This window comes from Eleutherodactylus coqui, chromosome 3 (assembly GCF_035609145.1).
Source record: "Eleutherodactylus coqui strain aEleCoq1 chromosome 3, aEleCoq1.hap1, whole genome shotgun sequence".
NCBI classification, from domain to species: domain Eukaryota; kingdom Metazoa; phylum Chordata; class Amphibia; order Anura; family Eleutherodactylidae; genus Eleutherodactylus; species Eleutherodactylus coqui.
The window spans coordinates 135221814-135244085 of NC_089839.1; the positions used below are offsets into that span (position 1 = coordinate 135221814).

At 45.7% G+C, this 22272-nt stretch overlaps 1 protein-coding gene across 2 annotated transcripts in view; it reads right to left on the minus strand.

Moving 5' to 3' along the window:
- Nucleotides 1-22272, minus strand: part of KIF26B (kinesin family member 26B) — a 326887-nt gene that overhangs the window by 124086 nt on the left and 180529 nt on the right. The window contains exon 1 of one of the 2 annotated variants that reach the window (XM_066596112.1): nucleotides 313-454. The exons of the other annotated variant lie outside the window; for it this stretch is intronic. Coding sequence (XP_066452209.1) covers nucleotides 313-326 — 14 coding nt within the window. The 5' untranslated portion in view covers nucleotides 327-454. Of the gene's footprint in view, nucleotides 1-312; nucleotides 455-22272 lie in introns of those variants that run through there. 2 annotated transcript variants of the gene reach the window in all.

Below are 22272 nucleotides of genomic sequence, written 5' to 3' on the forward strand. Positions count from 1 at the left end.
ATACATCTAGTAAATTGCTGTATCCTCTGGGGAATCAAAGTGTATGTGATACATTGGAAATCCAACAGTCTTTGAGCCCAAGCTTCTGCTTTCAGTCACAATGACCGACGCCTTAAGGTGCTAGTGTCACATTAATGTCATCTGCATTACATAAGTATACCCGACGTGTCTGCAAGACATCTAATGCAGAAAAAGCAAGTGGACTGCAGATACAAAACATAGAAAGCTGTGGTTAAATGTAAAGAAGGTCTTCTAGCAGAAAATGAGCACAGAACGGTCCAGGCTAGAAGACTATACTATTACTATACTCACATCTCTGCTGACATGGAAGGTTATTTCTTCTCTTCATTTTCTAAAGATATAGTCACTGTAGCTTCTTTGTAGGATACCAATTTTGCTCCTTGTATGCAAACAGTAAATGCCATGCAGAGCAGCCAGCTTCCCGTGATGAATCAGGAGGACTCATGATATAACTTCCACATGGAATGTTCTCCTTAGGTCAGGGACGGTGGGAGAACCGAACACCATACCCTGTCAGATGGATTAATGTGAGCAGCCGGGGTATTTCTCATCTAGAGACCATCAGGCGCTCACTTCACTTCCTTCTGAGATCATGAGACTGAGTGAGTGGAAAGCGCAGACACCAGCAATTAATATATCACTGACTCTCACTACAGGCTCAGACTTCTTTCTTAACCATATCTTTATTTACAAAAGCAGAAAACAAACTACCTATAGTAAGGATTATAAAAGAAAAAAAATAGCAAATCTTCATCTCTCTCTCTTCTCCTCTCCTATCTTCTCTTATCTCTCTCTCTATTGCTGAATGCACACGGGCGGACATTCTGTGGCGAGATTTCACGCGGTATTTCCGCTGTTGCACGCTGCCATACGATTGTATTGGTTTATGCAATCCTATGCAGAAAGCTCAGATTTTGATTGCGGAAAACGTGTGCCATAGCAAAATCGCGGCATTATGTGCTGGCTCTGCACTGCGCATGTGCGGCTGTGCGCCAGCTGGCACATCTGCAGAGCAGAGCGAAGATGCCAGACAGGTAAACTGCGGGTGACTGCAGGGGAACAGAGTCGCATCATACTGCGAGAATCTCGAAGTCGGAATCTAACCCGGACGTCTGCATTCACCCTATCTCCTACATAACTTTTCTTACTATTTTTACTTTAACTCAACATGAAATCCCAAATTATTTCAAGCAATCCTTTATTGAATCGAGGGATAAACATGTTTCAGAGCTAGGACATCCCTTCCTCAGTTTTTGCTGGAGACATATGTCCGGAGCGTTGGGATGTCTGTCTTTTGAGTATAGAAGATGAGTATTTCTCTTCTCTGCTCAAAGGACCAATGTCCTAGTGCTGCCTACGCTCCGGACATATGTCTCCAGCAAAAACTGAGGAAGAGACGTCCTAGCTCCGAAACGGGTCTATTTAAGCTGGATTATAATGAAACAGAGGGGTTGATCTAACATTCTTATGTTTCGTGCTTTTCTTGATAGGTTGCACCTACACCCATCTTTTTTAAATTGCTTATTGGCCCAGTTATATACATGTCCTCTTCGTAGGCTGACACGATATTCTAGTGGGCTGTGCCTGTTAGAGGTATTTTAACCCTACCAGGGAGACGGAAATTATTTTTACAAAAGGATCTGCGTATTTCTCCCTGGGGGTCACTCCATCCCTCTTTTTTCCCACGTTCTGTTACTGCATTGCATTAGGGAGGCATTAAAGAAGACATCTAAAAAAAAGCTAGTGTAGGTGTGTACATGCGTAACAATGATGCATGATTATTTTGAAGCATCTCTGCAGTTTCTATTTGCATCAAGATCGAATCTATAGCCTGTCATAGCATTTGACATATATAAAAGGACAACCACAAAGCATTACATCCCCAGCCCCAATGTAGAAGGGTTGAGTCATTTTCTGGCATTACCAATAACTCTTACAGTAAATCTACTCTGCGATGATAAGATGACTCATGTAGGGTGACGACTGTGATTTTTATCAATCTCTTACTTCCATATTCATCAGATTTCTGTAAAAACTATACTGATAGAGACCATCTATCTACATGAATAACAGCATCGTTATACTGACAATTACCACAGGAAATAGGAATCGTGGACCCCATGTTAGATATCCGAACAACGCAAATGAAAGATTTGGATAATTTAAGCCAAACAAATTTTTCATGTCACAACTAAGCTGCACATACACATTAGATGAATCTTGACAAATCATTACAAGGGCTTCCTGTACTAAATATTGATGACCTGATCATGAAAAGCAGATTGGCATGGGCTGGCAGCATAGTGCGCTGGAGGCAGCACAACACGGTGAACTGTGGAGTGGCCAAGAATGGTACTGGAATTAGAAAGCTGCAGTACTATTCTGGACCACTACACGAGGGGCTGCTGATAAGTCTTTGTCTTTACCCAGAAAGAAATGAGATAGGAAGATTAAACTTTACATTTATTCCACATACTCTGCACTGATGTCAACACACATCTTACATCGGTATTCCAAGTTCTATAGGCCTTGCAAAAAGAAGGTTTTCGGTTGTGCCTCAAACCAGTCATCCGTAGCAGCCATGGCATCAGAAATGGTGTGAAATTTGGTACCCTTGAGGTGTTTCTTCAGGTTTGGAAACCGATGATAGTCGGAGGGAGCTAGATCTGGTTAATAAGGTGGGTGGTCAACCATCTGGAAGCCTAGCTCCACCAGTTTTGCCATGGTTGCTTGTGCAGTGCGAGCGGAGGCGTTGTCTTGCAGGAACAAGATTCCTTTGAACAGCTTGCCGCGCCTTTTGGCCTGCAGAGCTGCCTTCAATTGGTCCAAAAGTTCAATGTAATACATTGCATTGATGGTGGAACCATTTTGAAGGTAGTCCACTAGCAGCACGCCCTCCTTATCCCAGAACACTGACGCCATCACCTTAGTGGCTGATTTCTGCTCCCTGAACACTCTGAGGAGAACCACTGTGCCTCCACTCTTTTGACTGCTCCTTGGTTTCAGGGTCATACAAATAAATCCAGGTCTCATCCATAGTGACCAGTTGATCCAGGAAGTTCTGATCAGTCCGGAAACGCTGATAGGTGGGAGCAGGAAGTTTTCACTCGCATGCTTTTCTGATCTGTTGTTAAACATTTGGGGACCCACTTTGCAGATGGCTTCTTCATGTTCAAATGTTCATGGATAACGACACAAACACGTTCATGAGAAATCCCCATGAGGTCTGCTATTCCTTTAGCTAAAATTCGCCGATTCTCCAGTATAGGGCTGTGCACAGCATCGACGATCTCCGGAACTACAACCTCTCTCGGCCGTCCAGGACGTTCCTCATCATTGGTGCTGAAGTGGCCAGTTTTAAATTTGGCAACCCAGTTCTTAACTGTAGAATATGAAGGGCATTGATCCCCCAATGTCTGCGACATATCACCATGAATATCCTCAGCGGACTTTCCTTGCAGAAACAATAATTTTATCACTCCTCTGCTCTCATTTGCTGTGAATATCGCCTTAAACTCCGCCATTTTGTTTTCCCGCGTGTCTAGATCACTGTTGCCATAAGCTACAAACACAAAATTTTGAAAACATATATGTGACACATAAGACTTTTATGTGATCTAACATTTGTTACCATAGAAACAAAATAACCCACACAATTAAAGACTTATCAGCAGCCCCTCGTACAGTGGACAGTGTTGCATTTTTTGCAGTGCATCATGGCTCTTTCCCATGAGTTGATTGTTGGGCTACTGGGCATTGAATCCCCATTGATCTGCTAATTTTGACCTATCCTGCAAATAGGTCATCAAAGTTTACTAGTCGAAAATCACTTTAGCAATCAAATCTGTATGGGGCCTCCTACATGTCCGCCAACAGTAAATGCTGAAGATGGAAAGAGGAGAGAAGGTAGCAAGGCCTGCCAGAGAGAAGACCCCAATCAAGGCTGCAGACTGCACTATTTCCCTGTCCAAAACAACAGACACCTGACAGAGTGGAAGCAAACAGAAGCCTTTCTTTTTGCTTTCCTTTTTTTTTTAAAACAATAGGGAAAAATTTTTTTCGTTTTATTCCAGAAACCGAACACAGAGATGGAAACCCTGAACTGACCCTAACGCCGATGTGAGAGCGACCTTACACAGAAGATACTTTTGTTTCACAGTTCTGGAAAGAAATGCTATCTTTTCTCCTTAGGGAGAGCACCTAGACAGTGAGTGAGGAGACTCAAAAGGCCATTCACTTTGGCTTGAAGGAATGCTGCCTTCCAATAGGTGGCACTGTGGAGGTATTATTCCATCTCCCTTATTTGCATATTACCCAGAGGAACATGAATGGGTCTTTTGAGTCTCCTCACTCATTGTCTAGGACTCTAGGTGCTCTCCCTAGGGAGAAAAGATAGTGTTTCTGACCCCTGTCCCAGGCCTCTCACTAGCAAAGCCAGACTCCTACTGTACACTGATTAAGGGCAAATATCCTGAAACAGATGTCTGTGCATGGAGTCTGGCTTTGCTTTTAATTTCCAGTCATTGTTACAAGGCTTGTATAAAGAGTCTACCTTTGGCTTGAAAAAATGCTGCCTTCCAATAGGCGGCACTGTGGGGGTATTATTTCCATCTCCCTTATTTGCACAGTTCTGGAAAAACACACAAATGTTATCTGCAAAGTAAAGCAAGCTGGTAAAGAAAGACCCAGAACTGCAAGTTACCTATGAGGCTTATATTTGAGTTGGAAATAAGGAAGATAGAACAATACCTCTACAGCGCCACCAATTGGATGTCAGCAAATCCTTCAAATCAATGGGGAATGCAAGAAACCTCATAAAAGGAGTTAGGACCACTACTGCAGACATCATAGCTTCCTTCAAATAAAATACTCTGCCGCAGACTACACAACACCGAGGGCAAATATTTAGCATTAGTGCAGAATTGTCACTTCCATGCCCTGTATATAGAGAATGTGTATTCTGTTATGTTTTATATCTTCAAAAGGAAAATGTTCTAGAAAGTTCCCTTTCTGTAGTCACTGGCTGCGGGCTTATTTATGGTAAATACAGAATGGCTGATGTGTATCAAGGCTGAAGACTAGTATTGGCCCACCCATCAAATGGTTCTGAACTAATTTACATACGGCATGTAGCAGAATCAAATACCGATTTTGGGATAACTGTTGCAGCAGAAGTGGAAAGTGATGTATGTTGGCCCATGTAAGCATGTATTCTATGCTACCGAATCTGAAAGCTTACCAATAGTACTTCTTTCCTGCTGAAACCCCAGGACCATTTGCTAGTAATGATCATTGGACAGTTCTAACCCAATTTACACACAAGGTCAAATGCAGATTCCCAGATTTCTCTTGCAGCTAGAGCGACAAGGGAAATATATGAGCCTATCCTACATGCCAGCATGTTTTCCTTGCTGTTTTAAGCCCTGCTTACACGCAAAGATGATCATTTAAAATTAGTTCAAAAGATAGGGAAAATGACAGTTTTAGCGATCATTTTGCATAAGATGCTAATGGGCACTAATGCCCATTAGCAGCTTATTACCTTCATTTGCATATAAATGACCCTCCCTGAGCTGTATGCAGAGAACAGCAGGTGGTGTGTTATCTGCCTACAGCCCCTTTGTTCTGCCAAGGGACTGCAGCTGAATACAATGTTATCAGAGCTCCAATGGAGAATCCCAGCATGTGGTTCCTGCTATCAGCTGCCGACCAAAGGATGGATTTTAAACTAAACTAAAAATCATCGTTCGGACGAAAAGCAAACAATGGTAGCATTTACATGCAACAATTATCGCTCAAAAGATATCGTTTGAGTGAATTTTGAACGATAATCGTTGCGTGTAAATTGGGCTTTAATAGCAAAAAAAAAACCTGATGAATTTTCTTTCAAATCAAAGCAGACTATACTTTAACCAAACCACAAAGATGTCCTAAAAGGCCAAAGTAACCAGTGCTTTAGCTAAATGGCAAGGAAAGAATGCATCAAAAAGATACCCAAGCAAGCTCTATGCAACTATAAATCTGGATTTAATATTCTCAAAATTGGTTGCTACATCCACAAAATGTAATAAATGTAATGCAAGATCTCATTGACCCCATTATTGCAGGAAATACGTACTGTTAGTAAGCTTTCAGATTTCACCCAAAATCTCCACAAAACCAAAGCGTTATTACTAAAGGATCCAGCCAAACCCTTGTGGACAGCCAACTACCCTTTTCAGTTGGAAAATAATTCCATAAGTTATTTGGGGATCCACGTCACCAAACAACCCCCTCAGAGTTATATAAAACTAATAGTGAACCACATATAAAATTACTGGAATTGACGGTGGGCTACTGGAAAAGTTCCCCCGTTTGCACTTTCATTCATAGCCAATACTTCTGACACCAAAGGATGAAAAACGATTAAGTATCTATATAGAACTTTTATATGGGGTGGGAGAACATCTGGAATAGCAAAGTATTACAACAGCAAAGGCTAAATGGAGGTGGTGGTGGTGGGGGGGGGGGGGGGTAGGTTGAGGGGATTAAGTTTCCACACATTAAATACTATATCTTTTTCAATTCAAATCTCTTTTATTAGATAAAGTTGTTTGTGTCCTAAGACACTTAACAGGCAATAGAAACATAAACAAAAAACAAGTCCCCCAAGCAGAGGCGTAACTTGAAGCCTCTGGGCCCCAATGCAAATACTGTAACAGGGTCCCCAACTACAATACTTTATTCATAGTACTGGGCTCCCTATAAAGAGAGGAGAGGCCTTATGGGCCTCCTAAACTTCCTGGGCCCGGGTGCAGCCGCACCCCCTGCATCCCTTATAGTTACGCCCCTGCCCCCAAGTGAACATATCCCATAAGTCTCTCTTGTACTGTCTTAGCACATCGCTATAGAGTCCTTTGTTTTTCCTTAAACACTATATCTTGGTGGCCCAAGCTTGTATAATTTAGGTTTGGCTATATTCAACATCTAACTTTGCAAACTTAACTCTAGAGCATAGGCTATTGTCTCTGTGTTATAAACCTCCTACAATTCCTTATAATAGCCTGCCAGAAGAGATTAAAGGCAACCAATTATTATTTACCATGTGGAAGGAACAGATTGCATCATAATTGCCGATTGTCCCTTTTTATATCTCCTCACTTATCTTTTATACATGAGCTCAATTTTAGGTTGGTAATGCATATCCAAATTTTTACATATGACATGCACAAGGTGTTAATTCAGTGGAAAAATTCTGGCCCATGAGCAAATGAAGCAGACATTCGCTGAGTTGCCTATGCCCTTTGTCTTTTACTCGCAAACCAGGAACTATGTCTGAGGGCTCCTACCAGAGCTTGTCCGGAATGTGATTGGCAGTACTTCGCTGTCTAGACCTGTGGGGGTGAAGGGCCTGATCAGCAGCCTCCATCGATCTATTAGTAGCCCTCTGGTGTAGGACAACATCAATTTTAATGTTGTGATATGGTTAATGGATACACCTGCATCGACTCCTTTGATAATCCCTAGAACTATGGAATCTACCCACAGACGCTTGCACCAGGCAAGACTTTTAGAGATAAGGTCAAGTGAAGGTAAAGTCTGTCATAGGGTGTATCTGACACTCTTACAGGAATACCATATGGGCATGTACACAACTCCAAACCGTTTTAATTGCAGAACACCCAATGCCAACCTATACCACTGCACTATTGGGCATGTCCATTGGCAAACTTTTAGGGCACGGATCCAAGTTGATACCAAGTCACACAACTTTCTGCCTAAATATCGTTGCTCTGTAGGGGCACGTAAACTGCTCCTCTTTATAGCCACAGCAGGGCTGAAAGCTATCTTGCAGAGTACAGACCCTTTTTAGAGCATTCCTTGACAAATTAGCATCCTTATCCAAGATGAACTGAACCGATGGATCTCTTTACAAAGAGAAACTAGTGGAATCTTTCTTTTGCTACGTGGCAGAGTTTTATTCATATCTCAGAGATTTAGGGACAAACCCAGGGACTGTTTCTATTTATATGTCTTCAAGAACAAATATCAATGGGAGGTGCACCTCCTTGAGGATGCTGTGCTAAGCCACCTTGGGGCTGTGGAGGCGATCTGCACCTATATCATTCCCTTTTCGAGTGAGCTTTATCCACCCCGCCTTCTCTTCCTCTCATTTGTCCCTAGAAGGGCAAATTACCCCCACTTTGCTCTTCTTTTGAAGAAGGAAGAGCATGATACCTGGAGACGCACTTTGTTTCTGTTTCAGTTGGTCTTTGTTTTTTCTTGTTTTTACTTGTGTTTCTGTTATAGTCCTGTTCGCTGGAATGGCAGTACATAATTACCTGCATATTGACCCATCGGTGACACAGTGCATCCATAGCCTCAATTGACCATGCTATCAGCATCATTTTAAACAGTAGCTATAATGGACTCTAATCTAGCAAATCCCATAAAGAAGACAATGGAATACAGAGTTACAGAGTTCATCTGCAGCGTTTAAAAAATGTGAGTGAAAACAGCGTGTCATTATTTTGTTCTGGTTATAATCTGTAAAAAGATTTATAAACACGCAATCCAGCGATGGATTTTATGCTCACTGAATGTCAGCGATAACGAATAGTGTAATAAATGTTTTTGCATCTACACTCCACGACTCGCTCAAATTCATTCGTTTCAACGCATTTTGATCAATAATCATCCTATTTATATGCCCCATAAGACTTGGGGTTCGTTTAGACCTGCCTATTGGTCGTTTGAACATGTGAACGATGTCAGAGTTCGCTCGTTCATTTGTGCAGCCCATTTATACAAGCAGATACATCGTTGGCTCATTCAAACGAAAAATCATTCAGTCGCTCATATTCACTGAACGATTAGTGAAGGAGCCAGTGATGATTTTTAGGCCAGAATAAAATGAATGAAAAGCAAACTATTTATCATTCAATCTTTTATACTGAACAATTATTGGTGATTTTCGCTTGTTTGAACCTTTTTTTGAATGATAACATTTCATGGAAAAGGGCCTTTATTGGGATAAGAGTTTGTTCATCGGGGAATGGCGTTGATTACAGTCTAAAGGCCCTTCTTCCCATTTCATGTGTATTAATAATTGACATTGCTACCAAGATAATTTGTCAACTTGATGAAGCTTGCCATGGTTGCTGGCAGTAGAGGAGAGCTTTTCACAGAGTATGAGAGATTTCATCTTAACATAATTAAACATTATTAGAGATGAGCGAACACCAAAATGTTCGGGTGTTCGTTATTCGGAACGAACTTCCCGCGATGTTCGAGGGTTCGTTTCGAACAACGAACCCCATTGAAGTCAATGGGCGACCAGAGCATTTTTGTATTTCGCCTATGCTCGCTAAGGTTTTCATGTGTGAAAATCTGGGCAATTCAAGAAAGTGATGGGAATGACACAGAAACGGATAGGGCAGGCGAGGGGCTACATGTTGGGCTGCATCTCAAGTTCACAGGTCCCACTATTAAGCCACAATACCGGCAAGAGTGGGCCCCCCCCCCCCTCCCAACAACTTTTACTTCTGAAAAGCCCTCATTAGCATGGCATACCTTTGCTAAGCACCACACTAGCTACAACAAAGCACAATCACTGCCTGGATGACACTCCGCTGCCACTTCTCCTGGGTTACATGCTGACCAACCGCCCCCCCTCCCCCCCACAGCGCACACCAAAGTGTCCCTGCGCAGCCTTCAGCTGCCCTCATGCCACGCCACACTCATGTCTATTTAGAAGTGCGTCTGCCATGAGGAGGAACCGCAGGCACACACTGCAGAGGGTTGGCATGGCTAGGCAGCGGCCCTCTTTAAAAGGGGCGGGGCGATAGCCCACAATGCTGTACAGAAGCAATGAGAAATAGAATCCTGTGCCACCGCCATCAGGAGCTGCACACGTAGGCATAGCAATGGGGAACCTATGTGCCACACACTATTCATTCTGTCAAGGTGTCTGCATGCCCCAGTTAGACCGGGCTTTTTAATTCATAGACACAGGCAGGTACAACTCCCTATTGTGAAGTCCCTGTCGACCCACAGCATGGGTGGGTGCCAGGAAGCCACCGGCGGTACATAAAAATATCCCATTGCATTGCCCAACACAGCTGAGGTAGTAATGTCGTGCGTAATACAGGTGGGCTTCGGCCCACACTGCATGCCCCAGTCTGACCGGGGTTCTTTACAAGTGGACACATGTAGGTTACACGCCGTGTGCACCTACAGCATGGGTGGCTCCCTGGAACCCACCGGCGGTACATAAAAATATCCCATTGCATTGCCCAACACAGCTGAGGTAGTAATGTCGTGCTTAATGCAGGTGGGCTTCGGCCCACACTGCATGCCCCAGTCAGACTGGGGTTCTTTACAAGTGGACACATGTAGGTTAAACTCCCTGTGGACCCACTGCCTGGGTGGGTGCCAGGAAGCCACCGGCGGTACATAGAAATATCCCATTGCATTGCCCAACACAGCTGAGGTAGTAATGTCGTGCGTAATACAGGTGGGCTTCGGCCCACACTGCATGCCCCAGTCTGACCGGGGTTCTTTACAAGTGGACACATGTAGGTTACACGCCGTGTGCACCTACAGCATGGGTGGCTCCCTGGAACCCACCGGCGGTACATAAAAATATCCCATTGCATTGCCCAACACAGCTGAGGTAGTAATGTCGTGCTTAATGCAGGTGGGCTTCGGCCCACACTGCATGCCCCAGTCAGACTGGGGTTCTTTACAAGTGGACACATGTAGGTTAAACTCCCTGTGGACCCACTGCCTGGGTGGGTGCCAGGAAGCCACCGGCGGTACATAGAAATATCCCATTGCATTGCCCAACACAGCTGAGGTAGTAATGTCGTGCTTAATACAGGTGGGCTTCGGCCCACACTGCATGCCCCAGTCAGACTGGGGTTCTTTAGAAGTGTACAGATGTATTAAAAACTCCGTGTGCACCTACAGCATGGGTGGCTCCCTGGAACCCACCGGTGGTACATAAAAATATCCCATTGCATTGCCCAACACAGCTGAGGTAGTAATGTCGTGCTTAATGCAGGTGGGCTTCGGCCCACACTGCATGCCCCAGTCAGACTGGGGTTCTTTACAAGTGGACACATGTAGGTTAAACTTCCTGTGGACCCACTGCCTGGGTGGGTGCCAGGAAGCCACCGGCGGTACATAGAAATATCCCATTTCATTGCCCAACACAGCTGAGGTAGTAATGTCGTGCGTAATACAGGTGGGCTTCGGCCCACACTGCATGCCCCAGTCAGACTGGGGTTCTTTACAAGTGTACAGATGTATTAAAAACTCCGTGTGCACCTACAGCATGGGTGGCTCCCTGGAACCCACCGGCGGTACATAAAAATATCCCATTGCATTGCCCAACACAGCTGAGGTAACGTCAGCTGTAATGCAGGTGGGCTAAAAATTAATTTGATTACACTGTAGGCGAGGGCCCACAAAAATTGCTGTATCAACAGTACTAATGTACATCCCAAAAATTGGCCATGGCCAGCCAAGAGGGCAGGTGAAACCCATTAATCGCTTTGGTTAATGTGGCTTAAGTGGTAACTAGGCCTGGAGGCAGCCCAGTGTAACGAAAAATTGGTTCAAGTTAAAGTTCCAACGCTTTTAAGCGCATTGAAACTTATAAAAATTGTTCAGAAAAATTATTTGAGTGAGCCTTGTGGCCTTAAGAAAAATTGCCCGTTCAGCGTGATTACGTGAGGTTTCAGGAGGAGGAGCAGGAGGAGGAGGAGCAGGAGGAGGAGGAGGAATATTAGACACAGATTGATGAAGCAGAAATGTCCCCGTTTTGGATGGTGAGAGAGAACGTAGCTTCCATCCGCGGGTGCAGCCTACGTATTGCTTACGTATCGCTGCTGTCCGCTGGTGGAGAACAGAAGTCTGGCGAAATCCAGCCTTTGTTCATCTTGATGAGTGTTAGCCTGTCGGCACTGTCGGTTGACAAGCGGCTACGCTTATCTGTGATGATTCCCCCAGCCGCACTAAACACCCTCTCCGACAAGACGCTAGCCGCAGGACAAGCAAGCACCTCCAGGGCATACAGCGCAAGTTCAGGCCACGTGTCCAGCTTTGACACCCAGTAGTTGTAGGGGGCAGAGGCGTCACCAAGGATGGTCGTGCGATCCGCTACGTACTCCTTCACCATCCTTTTACAGTGCTCCCGCCGACTCAGCCGTGACTGGGGAGCGGTGACACAGTCTTGGTGGGGAGCCATAAAGCTGGCCAGGCCCTTAAAGACTGTTGCACTGCCTGGGATGTACATGCTGCTCGATCTACGCACATCCCCTGCTACCTTGCCCTCGGTACTGCGCCTTCTGCCACTAGCGCTGTCGGCTGGGAATTTTACCATCAGCTTGTCCGCAAGGGTCCTGTGGTATAGCAACACTCTCGAACCCCTTTCCTCTTCGGGAATCAGAGTGGGCAGGTTCTCCTTATAGCGTGGGTCGAGCAGTGTGTACACCCAGTAATCCGTCGTGGCCAGAATGCGTGCAACGCGAGGGTCACGAGAAAGGCATCCTAACATGAAGTCAGCCATGTGTGCCAGGGTACCTGTACGCAACACATGGCTGTCTTCACTAGGAAGATCACTTTCAGGATCCTCCTCCTCCTCCTCCTCCTCCTCCTCCTCAGGCCATACACGCTGAAAGGATGACAGGCAATCAGCCGGTGTACCGTCAGCAGCGGCCCAAGCTGTCTCTTCCCCCTCCTCCTCATCCTCCTCCTCCTCCTGTACGCGCTGAGAAATAGACAGGAGGGTGCCCTGACTATCCAGCGGCATACTGTCTTCCCCCGCCCCCGTTTCCGAGCGCAAAGCAGCTGCCTTTATGGTTTGCAGGGAATTTCTCAAGATGCATAGCAGAGGAATGGTGACGCTAATGATTGTAGCATCGCCGCTCACCACCTGGGTAGACTCCTCAAAATTACCAAGGACATGGCAGATGTCTGCCAACCAGGCCCACTCTTCTGAAAGGAATTGAGGAGGCTGACTCCCACTGCGCCGCCCATGTTGGAGTTGGTATTCGACTATAGCTCTACGTTGTTCATAGAGCCTGGCCAACATGTGGAGCGTAGAGTTCCACCGTGTGGGCACGTCGCACAGCAGTCGGTGCACTGGCAGCTTAAAGTGATGTTGCAGGGTGCGCAGGGTGGCAGCGTCTGTGTGGGACTTGCGAAAATGTGCGCAGAGCCGGCACGCCTTTACGAGCAGGTCTGACAAGCGTGGGTAGCTTTTCAGAAAGCGCTGAACCACCAAATTAAAGACGTGGGCCAGGCATGGCACGTGCGTGAGGCTGCCGAGCTGCAGAGCCGCCACCAGGTTACGGCCGTTGTCACACACGACCATGCCCGGTTGGAGGCTCAGCGGCGCAAGCCAGCGGACGGTCTGCTGTGTCAGACCCTGCAGCAGTTCGTGGGCCGTGTGCCTCTTATCGCCTAAGCTGAGTAGTTTCAGCACGGCCTGCTGACGCTTGCCCACCGCTGTGCTGCCACACCGCGCGACACCGACTGCTGGCGACATGCTGCTGCTAACACATCTTGATTGCGAGACAGAGGAGGAGGAGGAGGAGGGTGCTTTAGTGGAGGAAGCATACACCTCCGCAGATACCACCACCGAGCTGGGGCCGGCAATTCTGGGGGTGGGTAGGACATGAGCGGTCCCAGGCTCTGACTCTGTCCCAGCCTCCACTAAATTCACCCAATGTGCCGTCAGGGAGATATAGTGGCCCTGCCCGCCTGTGCTTGTCCACGTGTCCGTAGTTAAGTGGACCTTGCCAGTAACCGCGTTGGTGAGGGCGCGTACAATGTTGCGGGAGACGTGGTCGTGCAGGGCTGGGACGGCACATCGGGAAAAGTAGTGGCGACTGGGAACTGAGTAGCGCGGGGCCGCCGCCTCCATGATACTTTTGAAGGACTCCGTTTCCACAACCCTATACGGCAGCATCTCAAGGCTGATGAATTTTGCTATGCGGACGGTTAACGTTTGAGCGTGCGGGTGCGTGGCGGCGTACTTGCGCTTGCGCTCCAACAGTTGCGCAAGCGACGGCTGGACGGTGCGCTGAACTACACTGCTGGATGGGGCCGAGGACAGCGGAGGTGAGGGTGTGGGTGCAGGCCAGGAGACGGTAGTGCCTGTGTCCTGAGAGGGGGGTTGCATCTCAGTGGCAGGTTGGGGCACAGGGGGAGAGGCAGGGGTGCAAACCGGAGGCGCTGAACGGCCTTCGTCCCACCTTGCGGGGTGCTTGGCCATCATATGTCTGCGCATGGTGGTGGTGGTGAGGCTGTTGGTGTTGGCTCCCCGGCTGAGCTTTGCGCGACAAAGGTTGCACACCACTGTTCGTCGGTCGTCAGGCGTCTCTGTGAAAAACTGCCAGACCTTAGAGCACCTCGGCCTCTGCAGGGTGGCATGGCGCGAGGGGGCGCTTTGGGAAACACTTGGTGGATTATTCGGTCTGGCCCTGCCTCTACCCCTGGCCACCGCACTGCCTCTTGCAACCTGCCCTGCTGATGCCCTTGACTCCCCCTCTGAAGACCTGTCCTCCTGAGTAAGCGTTGCACACCAGGTGGGGTCAGTCACCTCATCGTCCTGCTGCTCTTCCTCCGAATCCTCTGTGCGCTGCTCCCTCGGACTTACTGCCCTTACTACTACCTCACTGCAAGACAACTGTGTCTGATCGTCATCGTCCTCCTCACCCACAGAAAGTTGTTGAGACAGTTGGCGGAAGTCCCCAGCCTCTTCCCCCGGACCCCGGGAACTTTCGAATGGTTGGGCATCAGTGACGATAAACTCCTCTGGTGGGAGAGGAACCGCTGCTGCCCAATCTAAGCAGGGGCCCGAGAACAGTTCCTGGGAGTGTTCCCGCTCCTGAGCAGGTGTCATTGTAGTGGAGTGAGGAGGCTGGGAGGAAGGAGGAGCAGCAGACAGAGGATTCGGATTTGCAGCAGTGGACGGCGCAGAACTGCGGGTAGACGATAGGTTGCTCGAAGCACTTTCTGCCATCCAGGACAGGACCTGCTCACACTGCTCATTTTCTAATAACCGTCTCCCGCGTGGACCCATTAATTGGGCGATGAATGTGGGGACACCAGAAACGTGCCTCTCTCCTAATCGCGCAGCAGTCGGCTGCGACACACCTGGATCAGGAGCTCGGCCTGTGCCCACACCCTGACTTGGCCCTCCGCGTCCTCGGCCGCGTCCACGTCCCCTAGGCCTACCCCTACCCCTCAGCATGCTGTATTACCAGTGATTTGATTTCACAGGCAGCTAATAAATTGGCGCAAGACTGCAGGCCAAATATAATTTTTTCCCTTTTTTGAAAACGAAAGGCCCCACTGCCTCTAGTGAATGTATAATCTAAGTTTAATAACTGTGCTGTTTTCCTGCTAATGTGTCACAGAACGTGAGGGTAGCAGAGTTATTAACTGTGGCAGAGCAGGTATTTTTTTTCCCAATTAAGGAAAGCAAATGGCGAAGCCAGGAGTAAAACGTAGCTGGGTGCGTCTGATTTTTACAGGTTGCACACGCAGCCGACACGTGTCCACCGCCCTTAGGACGGACAGAGGCAGGACAAATAGAATTATTTTCCGTTTTTTTGCACCAAAAGGCAGCACTGCGTATATTCTATGAACATGAGAAGTTTAATAACTGTGCTGTTTTCCTGCTAATGTGTCACAGAACGTGAGGGTAGCAGAGTTATTAACTGTGGCAGAGCAGGTATTTTTTTTCCCAATTAAGGAAAGCAAATGGCGAAGCCAGGAGTAAAACGTAGCTGGGTGCGTCTGATTTTTACAGGTTGCACACGCAGCCGACACGTGTCCACCGCCCTTAGGACGGACAGAGGCAGGACAAATAGAATTATTTTCCGTTTTTTTGCACCAAAAGGCAGCACTGCGTATATTCTATGAACATGAGAAGTTTAATAACTGTGCTGTTTTCCTGCTAATGTGTCACAGAACGTGAGGGTAGCAGAGTTATTAACTGTGGCAGAGCAGGTATTTTTTTTCCCAATTAAGGAAAGCAAATGGCGAAGCCAGGAGTAAAACGTAGCTGGGTGCGTCTGATTTTTACAGGTTGCACACGCAGCCGACACGTGTCCACCGCCCTTAGGACGGACAGAGGCAGGACAAATAGAATTATTTTCACTTGTTTTACAAGCAAAAGGCAGCACTGCGTATATTCAATGAATAATAACTGTGTTGTGGCCCTGCCTATACAATTCTTTCCCTGCAGTATCAATGGAGGGTGCAATGCTCTGCAGAGGCGATTTTGAGAAGCAAAAAAAAATGCAGCACAGCTAACAGCAGCCTGGACAGTACTGCACACGGTTAAATATGGCCCTAGAAAGGACCGTTGAGGTTCTTGAAGGCTACACTCACTCCTAACACTCTCCCTGCCTATGCAGCACTTCTGTCCCTAATGCCAGGTGCAACGCTCTGCAGAGCCGATTTTGAGGGGAAAAAAAATTGCCACTGCTAACAGCAGCCAACACACAGCTATCAGTGGCCCTAATAAGGACCTTTGGGGGGTCTTGAAGCCTACACTAACTACCAATTCTTTCCCTACAGCAGCTCCGGTACAAACAGCACTGTCCCTCATCTAACTCACACGGCATCTGAGGCGAACCGCGGGAGGGGCCGACTTTTATGTTCGGGTGACACCTGATCTTCCCAGCCACTCACAGCAGGGGGGTGGTATAGGGCTTCAATGTCACAGGGGGAAGTTGTAATGCCTTCCCTGTCTTTCAATTGGCCAGAAAAGCGCGCTAACGTCTCAGGGAAGGAAGTGAAAGTAACCAGAACACCGCATGGTGTTCGTTACGAATAACGAACATCCCGAACACCCTAATATTCGCACGAATATCAAGCTCGGAAGAACACGTTCGCTCATCTCTAAACATTATACATTTCGATGCCAAATTTTTAAGCACAAAACTTATTTTTAGATTTCTTTAAAAACCACTGAATCCTATAATTCGGTGTAATTCCCACCAATACTATCTGTATAACACTCACGCACAAGAGACAAAATGTCACACCAACCGTAACTAGAGATGCTAGTTCTTTTCTGTCGTATCCTATCTCTTTCCATTGTATCTTTCTCTCCATCAGCTTGCATGCTTTCCATTACTTGTGATAGGCCTCCAAACTGTTGGACTGGGTTGCCCACCAGTAAAATGTATTCTGGGGACCCTCTGAACAGTTACATGCAAATGCTACGATACTGCACTATGCTTATCAGTATGTCCACCGTTTGTCTGGGCGGAAGAGAGTTGGCGGCCCACTTCTGACTCAGGGCCCATCAGGGAATTCACTTGTTCCCTGTGGGCCAGTCCAAAACTGCCTTCAAGCATGTTTCTTGCCTCATCATGGAGACTGTGTAAGGCAAATAAAGGTCTTACACATTAGGTTAGTTAGACTCCTAATCAAGAGAGAGCTAAAATAAAAAGATTTGATTGGCTGCCAGAGGCACTCACATAACTTTTCTTTCTTACTAATATTTATACATAACCTACTCTGCCTGTTATTTTTCCATTTTTTCCTTTAGGCACAATGCTCAAAGACGTTTTTTTGGCTGTGGAATTTGCGCCCAGATGCCCACCGCGAATTTCGAAGCAATGTCCGTCCACATGCTATGTTAAAAGATTCTTTCCTGCCCACAAGCGGAAATCAACTGCGATTTTCTGCTTGTGGGGGAGAATCGCAGCATGCTCTATTTGGTGCGGAAAATCTCACGGATGGCTTCCATTGCAGTAAATGGAAGCCGTCCATCCCACAGCACTTCTGCAGTCAGCACTGCTGAAGTATCGTGAGTATCCACGTCATAGCCCAGCACCGTCGAGTCACGCCCTGCACTGCGTATTCGCGCCTGCTCACCGGAAGAAACACTCATGGCGGATCCCGACAGGTGAGTATAGGTCTTTGGGTGTCACTGCCGGGACACCAAGTCTGATTCCGCTGCAAGAATTCGCAGTTGGAATCCGACCTGGCCGTGGGCATGAGGCTCTAACTATGTACTTTACACTCTTTGCTTTTTAAATGTATTTTATGAAATAATACCTTAAGCCAAAACATAAACGTGTAAATACTTCATTTTTAGTCTTGCACTAAAACGAAAATGGCCTTACCATTAGGGTTCATGCACATGGGATTATTATGGCTTTGTATATACAGCCATGCTTTAATTCCATACTTTTTCCATCAGTCACTGTATCACAGAGATATTTTCCCATTGAAGAACGGCCTTTTAAACTGAATTACTGTTCAGATTCTCACTGGATCACAGTTGTCGGAATGATATTGTTCACTGTAAATCCTTGCACAGACTGAATGAACGATAATTTATTTGCTTATTAATCGTTGTTCAGTTTCTGCAGGCATAAAAATTGGACAGTAATCAGCCTGTGTAAACAGGCAGTATCATCTCTGAACGACTGCCTGTTTACTATGAATGGAGGTGGGCAGCCTCAGCGATCTCATCCCACTCCGCCTTCATCCACTGATTGACTATCGCTCCTGTGTGAAAACTCAGGAGCGAATGACAATTGATCCATGTAAAAAAGCCCTATAGTCCGTTAATGTAGCACTGACTGAAGTACTATAGGGCACACAGGGTGCCTATGGCTTAGTACAGCCTCCAGCAAACATGTGCATGAGTCCTCAAGCGGAGATTAAACTCTTCTATTTTGTACAATATGCACCTGTAAGGCTAATTTCACATGGGCAAGCGTAATACCGGCCATACAACTTGGCCAGAAATCGCGCTCAGGAAGGCGTTTTTGTATCAAACAGCCCCCTCTCACTTCAGGGAAGTAGCTGGAGGATACAAGTGTTTCCCTTTGTTTTCAGTGGGAAACCTTGCATCGCTTAGCACCACTTGTGTGCACCTCGGACGCATTGCAATGCATTTCTCAGCCCCATTGAAAACAATCAGCGATTAGCCAGGGCCGCAGTTAAAGGCTCATGGGCCTGAGTGCAAAAGTTTATCTTAGGGCCCCCCAACTCTTCTCTTAACCCCTTAACGCAGAGGCGTAATGTGAAGCTCCTGGGCCCCAATGCAAAGCCTGTAACAGGGCCCCCAACTTTAATGCTTTATTCATAGTACTAGGCTCCCTATACGGAAAAGAGAAGCCTTATGGCCCCCCCATAGGCTCCTGGGCCCGGGGGCAACCCAATTCCCTGTAGTTATGCCAGTGGGTGAGGGAACGCCCAAAGATAGGAAATGCTGCGATTTGTTTCCTGCACTGCGGGAAAATAAAAAAAACGCTCATGTATATTACCTGATTGCAAATGTCACATGGGATTCATATTCATGAGAGATTTGTGTATCTCACAATGCACAAATCTTGTGCGATTTTCTCAGCCATGTGAAAGCGACCCAACATAGCCACAGCTTCTTTACTGTGTAACTGCCTTCCACTGCTAAGGACATATGTACCTGTCTCCATATCCCATTGTCCACCTAGTTCAACAGCAAATGTAGATTTACTGAATTCTTTTTAAGATAAAACCAATTTAAGCAAAAATACTTGTAATGTTTAACACAACCTTCTTAAACCCAGCAACAAGAATATAATGTTCACGAGGAAGTTGTTTTGTATGAAAGAGTCCTATATTCCCTATGGCGTGCGCACTTCTGCATACCACATGGAATAACTTATTTCTACACACTACTGACATTTTTAATTTCACATAATCTAATTAAAAAAGTAGTAATGTATTTAGTTGCCAGATGCCGGAACAAAGCAAACACCCAAGGATCCCTCACTGGGCACATTTTCTTTTAAACAAAGTTTCATGCTGAGTGGAGGTGATAAAAGTCATATTTATTGTTGTGTCTCTTCATCTCAAATTCAGGTCAGTGGTTTCCAATGAGGCTTTCTAACACAGAAACAGATGGATATTGTGTTGTACACCCGTGCTGAGCAAACGGGAACCGTGTTTATATTCGCACAAAGACTCCGGAGTTTACAATCTCTCACAAAGGAAGTATTACTACTCCATAAGCCCCATTCTAGTGCGCTTGACTTGGAAATACTTGTTATTGGCCAGATATTACACACATGAAGAATTAACTTTGTAGTCGGAATGCATTCTTTTGTTGGTTAATATACCATATAATAGGATAACTATCACTGCTGGATCCCATTTTGCCCAACATAATTCTTGGTGTCAAGAAACTACCAAATTACTGGTGGGCCAAATTTCATCCGCTTCTTGATGATGTCTCCACTGTGCTCCATGGTGCATGTAATGCCTTGGAGAGGTTTTGGTCCCCTTCTCATGACTGACACCTTCCAACAATCAGACCCCTTTGATGTGCTGTAAGATCTTTACAGACCAACTAAGAAAATGTCAGGAAAATCCTCCTAGAAGAGCCAAACTTTATATGGGGGAAATCGGAATCCCTGTAAATAATGACAGCAGAGTACTGACTACTATTCATCAGGAGAGGATATGTGATTGGTTAATTCTGAGCACAACCACATTCCCTAATATAAGAGAGCATTCCTACTTATGCAACCACATTATTTTAGTTTTAGTATTTTATTTTTCTACCCTAAAAGATTTCAGTTTGTTTTCCAATAGAATTGTACAGATAATGGGCACACAGAAGGGGGAAATGCATCTGAAATGGTTCAGCCTGGTTGGATTTTTGTAACATGACAAAAACATGGTGTTCTAACAGGGGTGTGCAGACTGTGTACATCCACTGTATGTTATTATGGGTATTCAAAAAGAGTGATGTCTAGATGAACAAACTTGCTTTATTGGTCAACTGCATTGAGAGAACTGTACAAGAACAGACGGCGGCATATCGCTGCCCAGCCAACTGCCCGTGAATATGTTGTACATACATCCAATTTGTTTTCCTAAGCCATTTATGGAAGGAACACAGGACATGAAACTTCCCAGTCAGCAAGTCTACACAATGTTGTAATCCACATTTGTATGTGAAGAAGGATTGAGAGATAAGGCCGGTACTGATAAGCACTGTCCCAGCGATAATGCAGAAGGACACAGCAATGAGATAGGCATGGCGTCTGAATTCTTTAGGTGCTGATTAAGTCAGGCTGCGGAATATATATGACTTCATATACCCACTTAGACAGTGCTCACGAGCCGGAAAAGGGACACTACCAGGAAAAATATGGCCCCAATTGTTATGACATCATGTATTTCAATCAAAACAATATGTATATCATATATGCTAATAGGAATACAGAGTGCAGTAGCAGATTAGTTTAGGTATTATAGAATCTGAAATCAAAATGCCCTTCATTTTGGATAAAACTGAAGATCTACCCTACAAGTATCATTATTGTCTATATATTCCATAGTGCTGTAGAATGCAGCTTTGGGTGCCAATGCCCTCTATCACTATAACCTATACTGTACATTTGTCAGTTACACGTCTGTCCTGTTTCCAATAAATTAATGAATAATAGAATAAGCATCCAATCAACGTCCTTTCTTGTTATCCAATTGTGTTGGCTTCAGTCAAGCTGAGCTCAGAGACTATAGAATATCTGATATTGTGCCCTGTACAACAGCGGGGCCAATAACTTCAGCCCCCTCTTCAGCCAGGTGGTAAGCGGATTTATTACCTACAATAGCTTCACTTTTTCAATGAAAGGAAAACGATCCACATTTCAAAGTTCTTTATCTCCTAGGAGGTGTGAGGAGTCCGAGCACAATGCTGACCTCCGCCAGCAGGACCGCTCCACTAATACTGCGTTCGTGGAAATTCAATGCCGCTCGCCTAAAATGTACTGGATGGAGATTGTACAAAGACCAACAACTGCGATAGACACTGTATGTCTGAACAATACTGCTTAAAGGTGACAAAAAAAACAACCTATTAATAGAACAGTAAAAAAAATAAGTTTTAGATACAATTGTTTTTTCTCCCCTTCATGTTGCAGCATGCTTTTTTGTATTCATTTTTTCACTTTTCTTCATTGACTGCAATGGTGCTTTTTACACCCTATAGGACAATGTGGCTTTCCAAGGACATTTTTGGACCATCTGCCTGTTTCTGTAACATACATGTGAACAAGGGGAATATACTTTCAGGTATAAACTTGGCAACCCTCAACCTCGCACACTAATGTATAATTTATTACTAACCATTTCTAAAGATAAGAAGCCAACAGACTATCATAACCCAATTTTTGTTACTAGTATCAGCTGTCTATTGAAGCATCATGAGAGATATCATATTATATATATACACACACA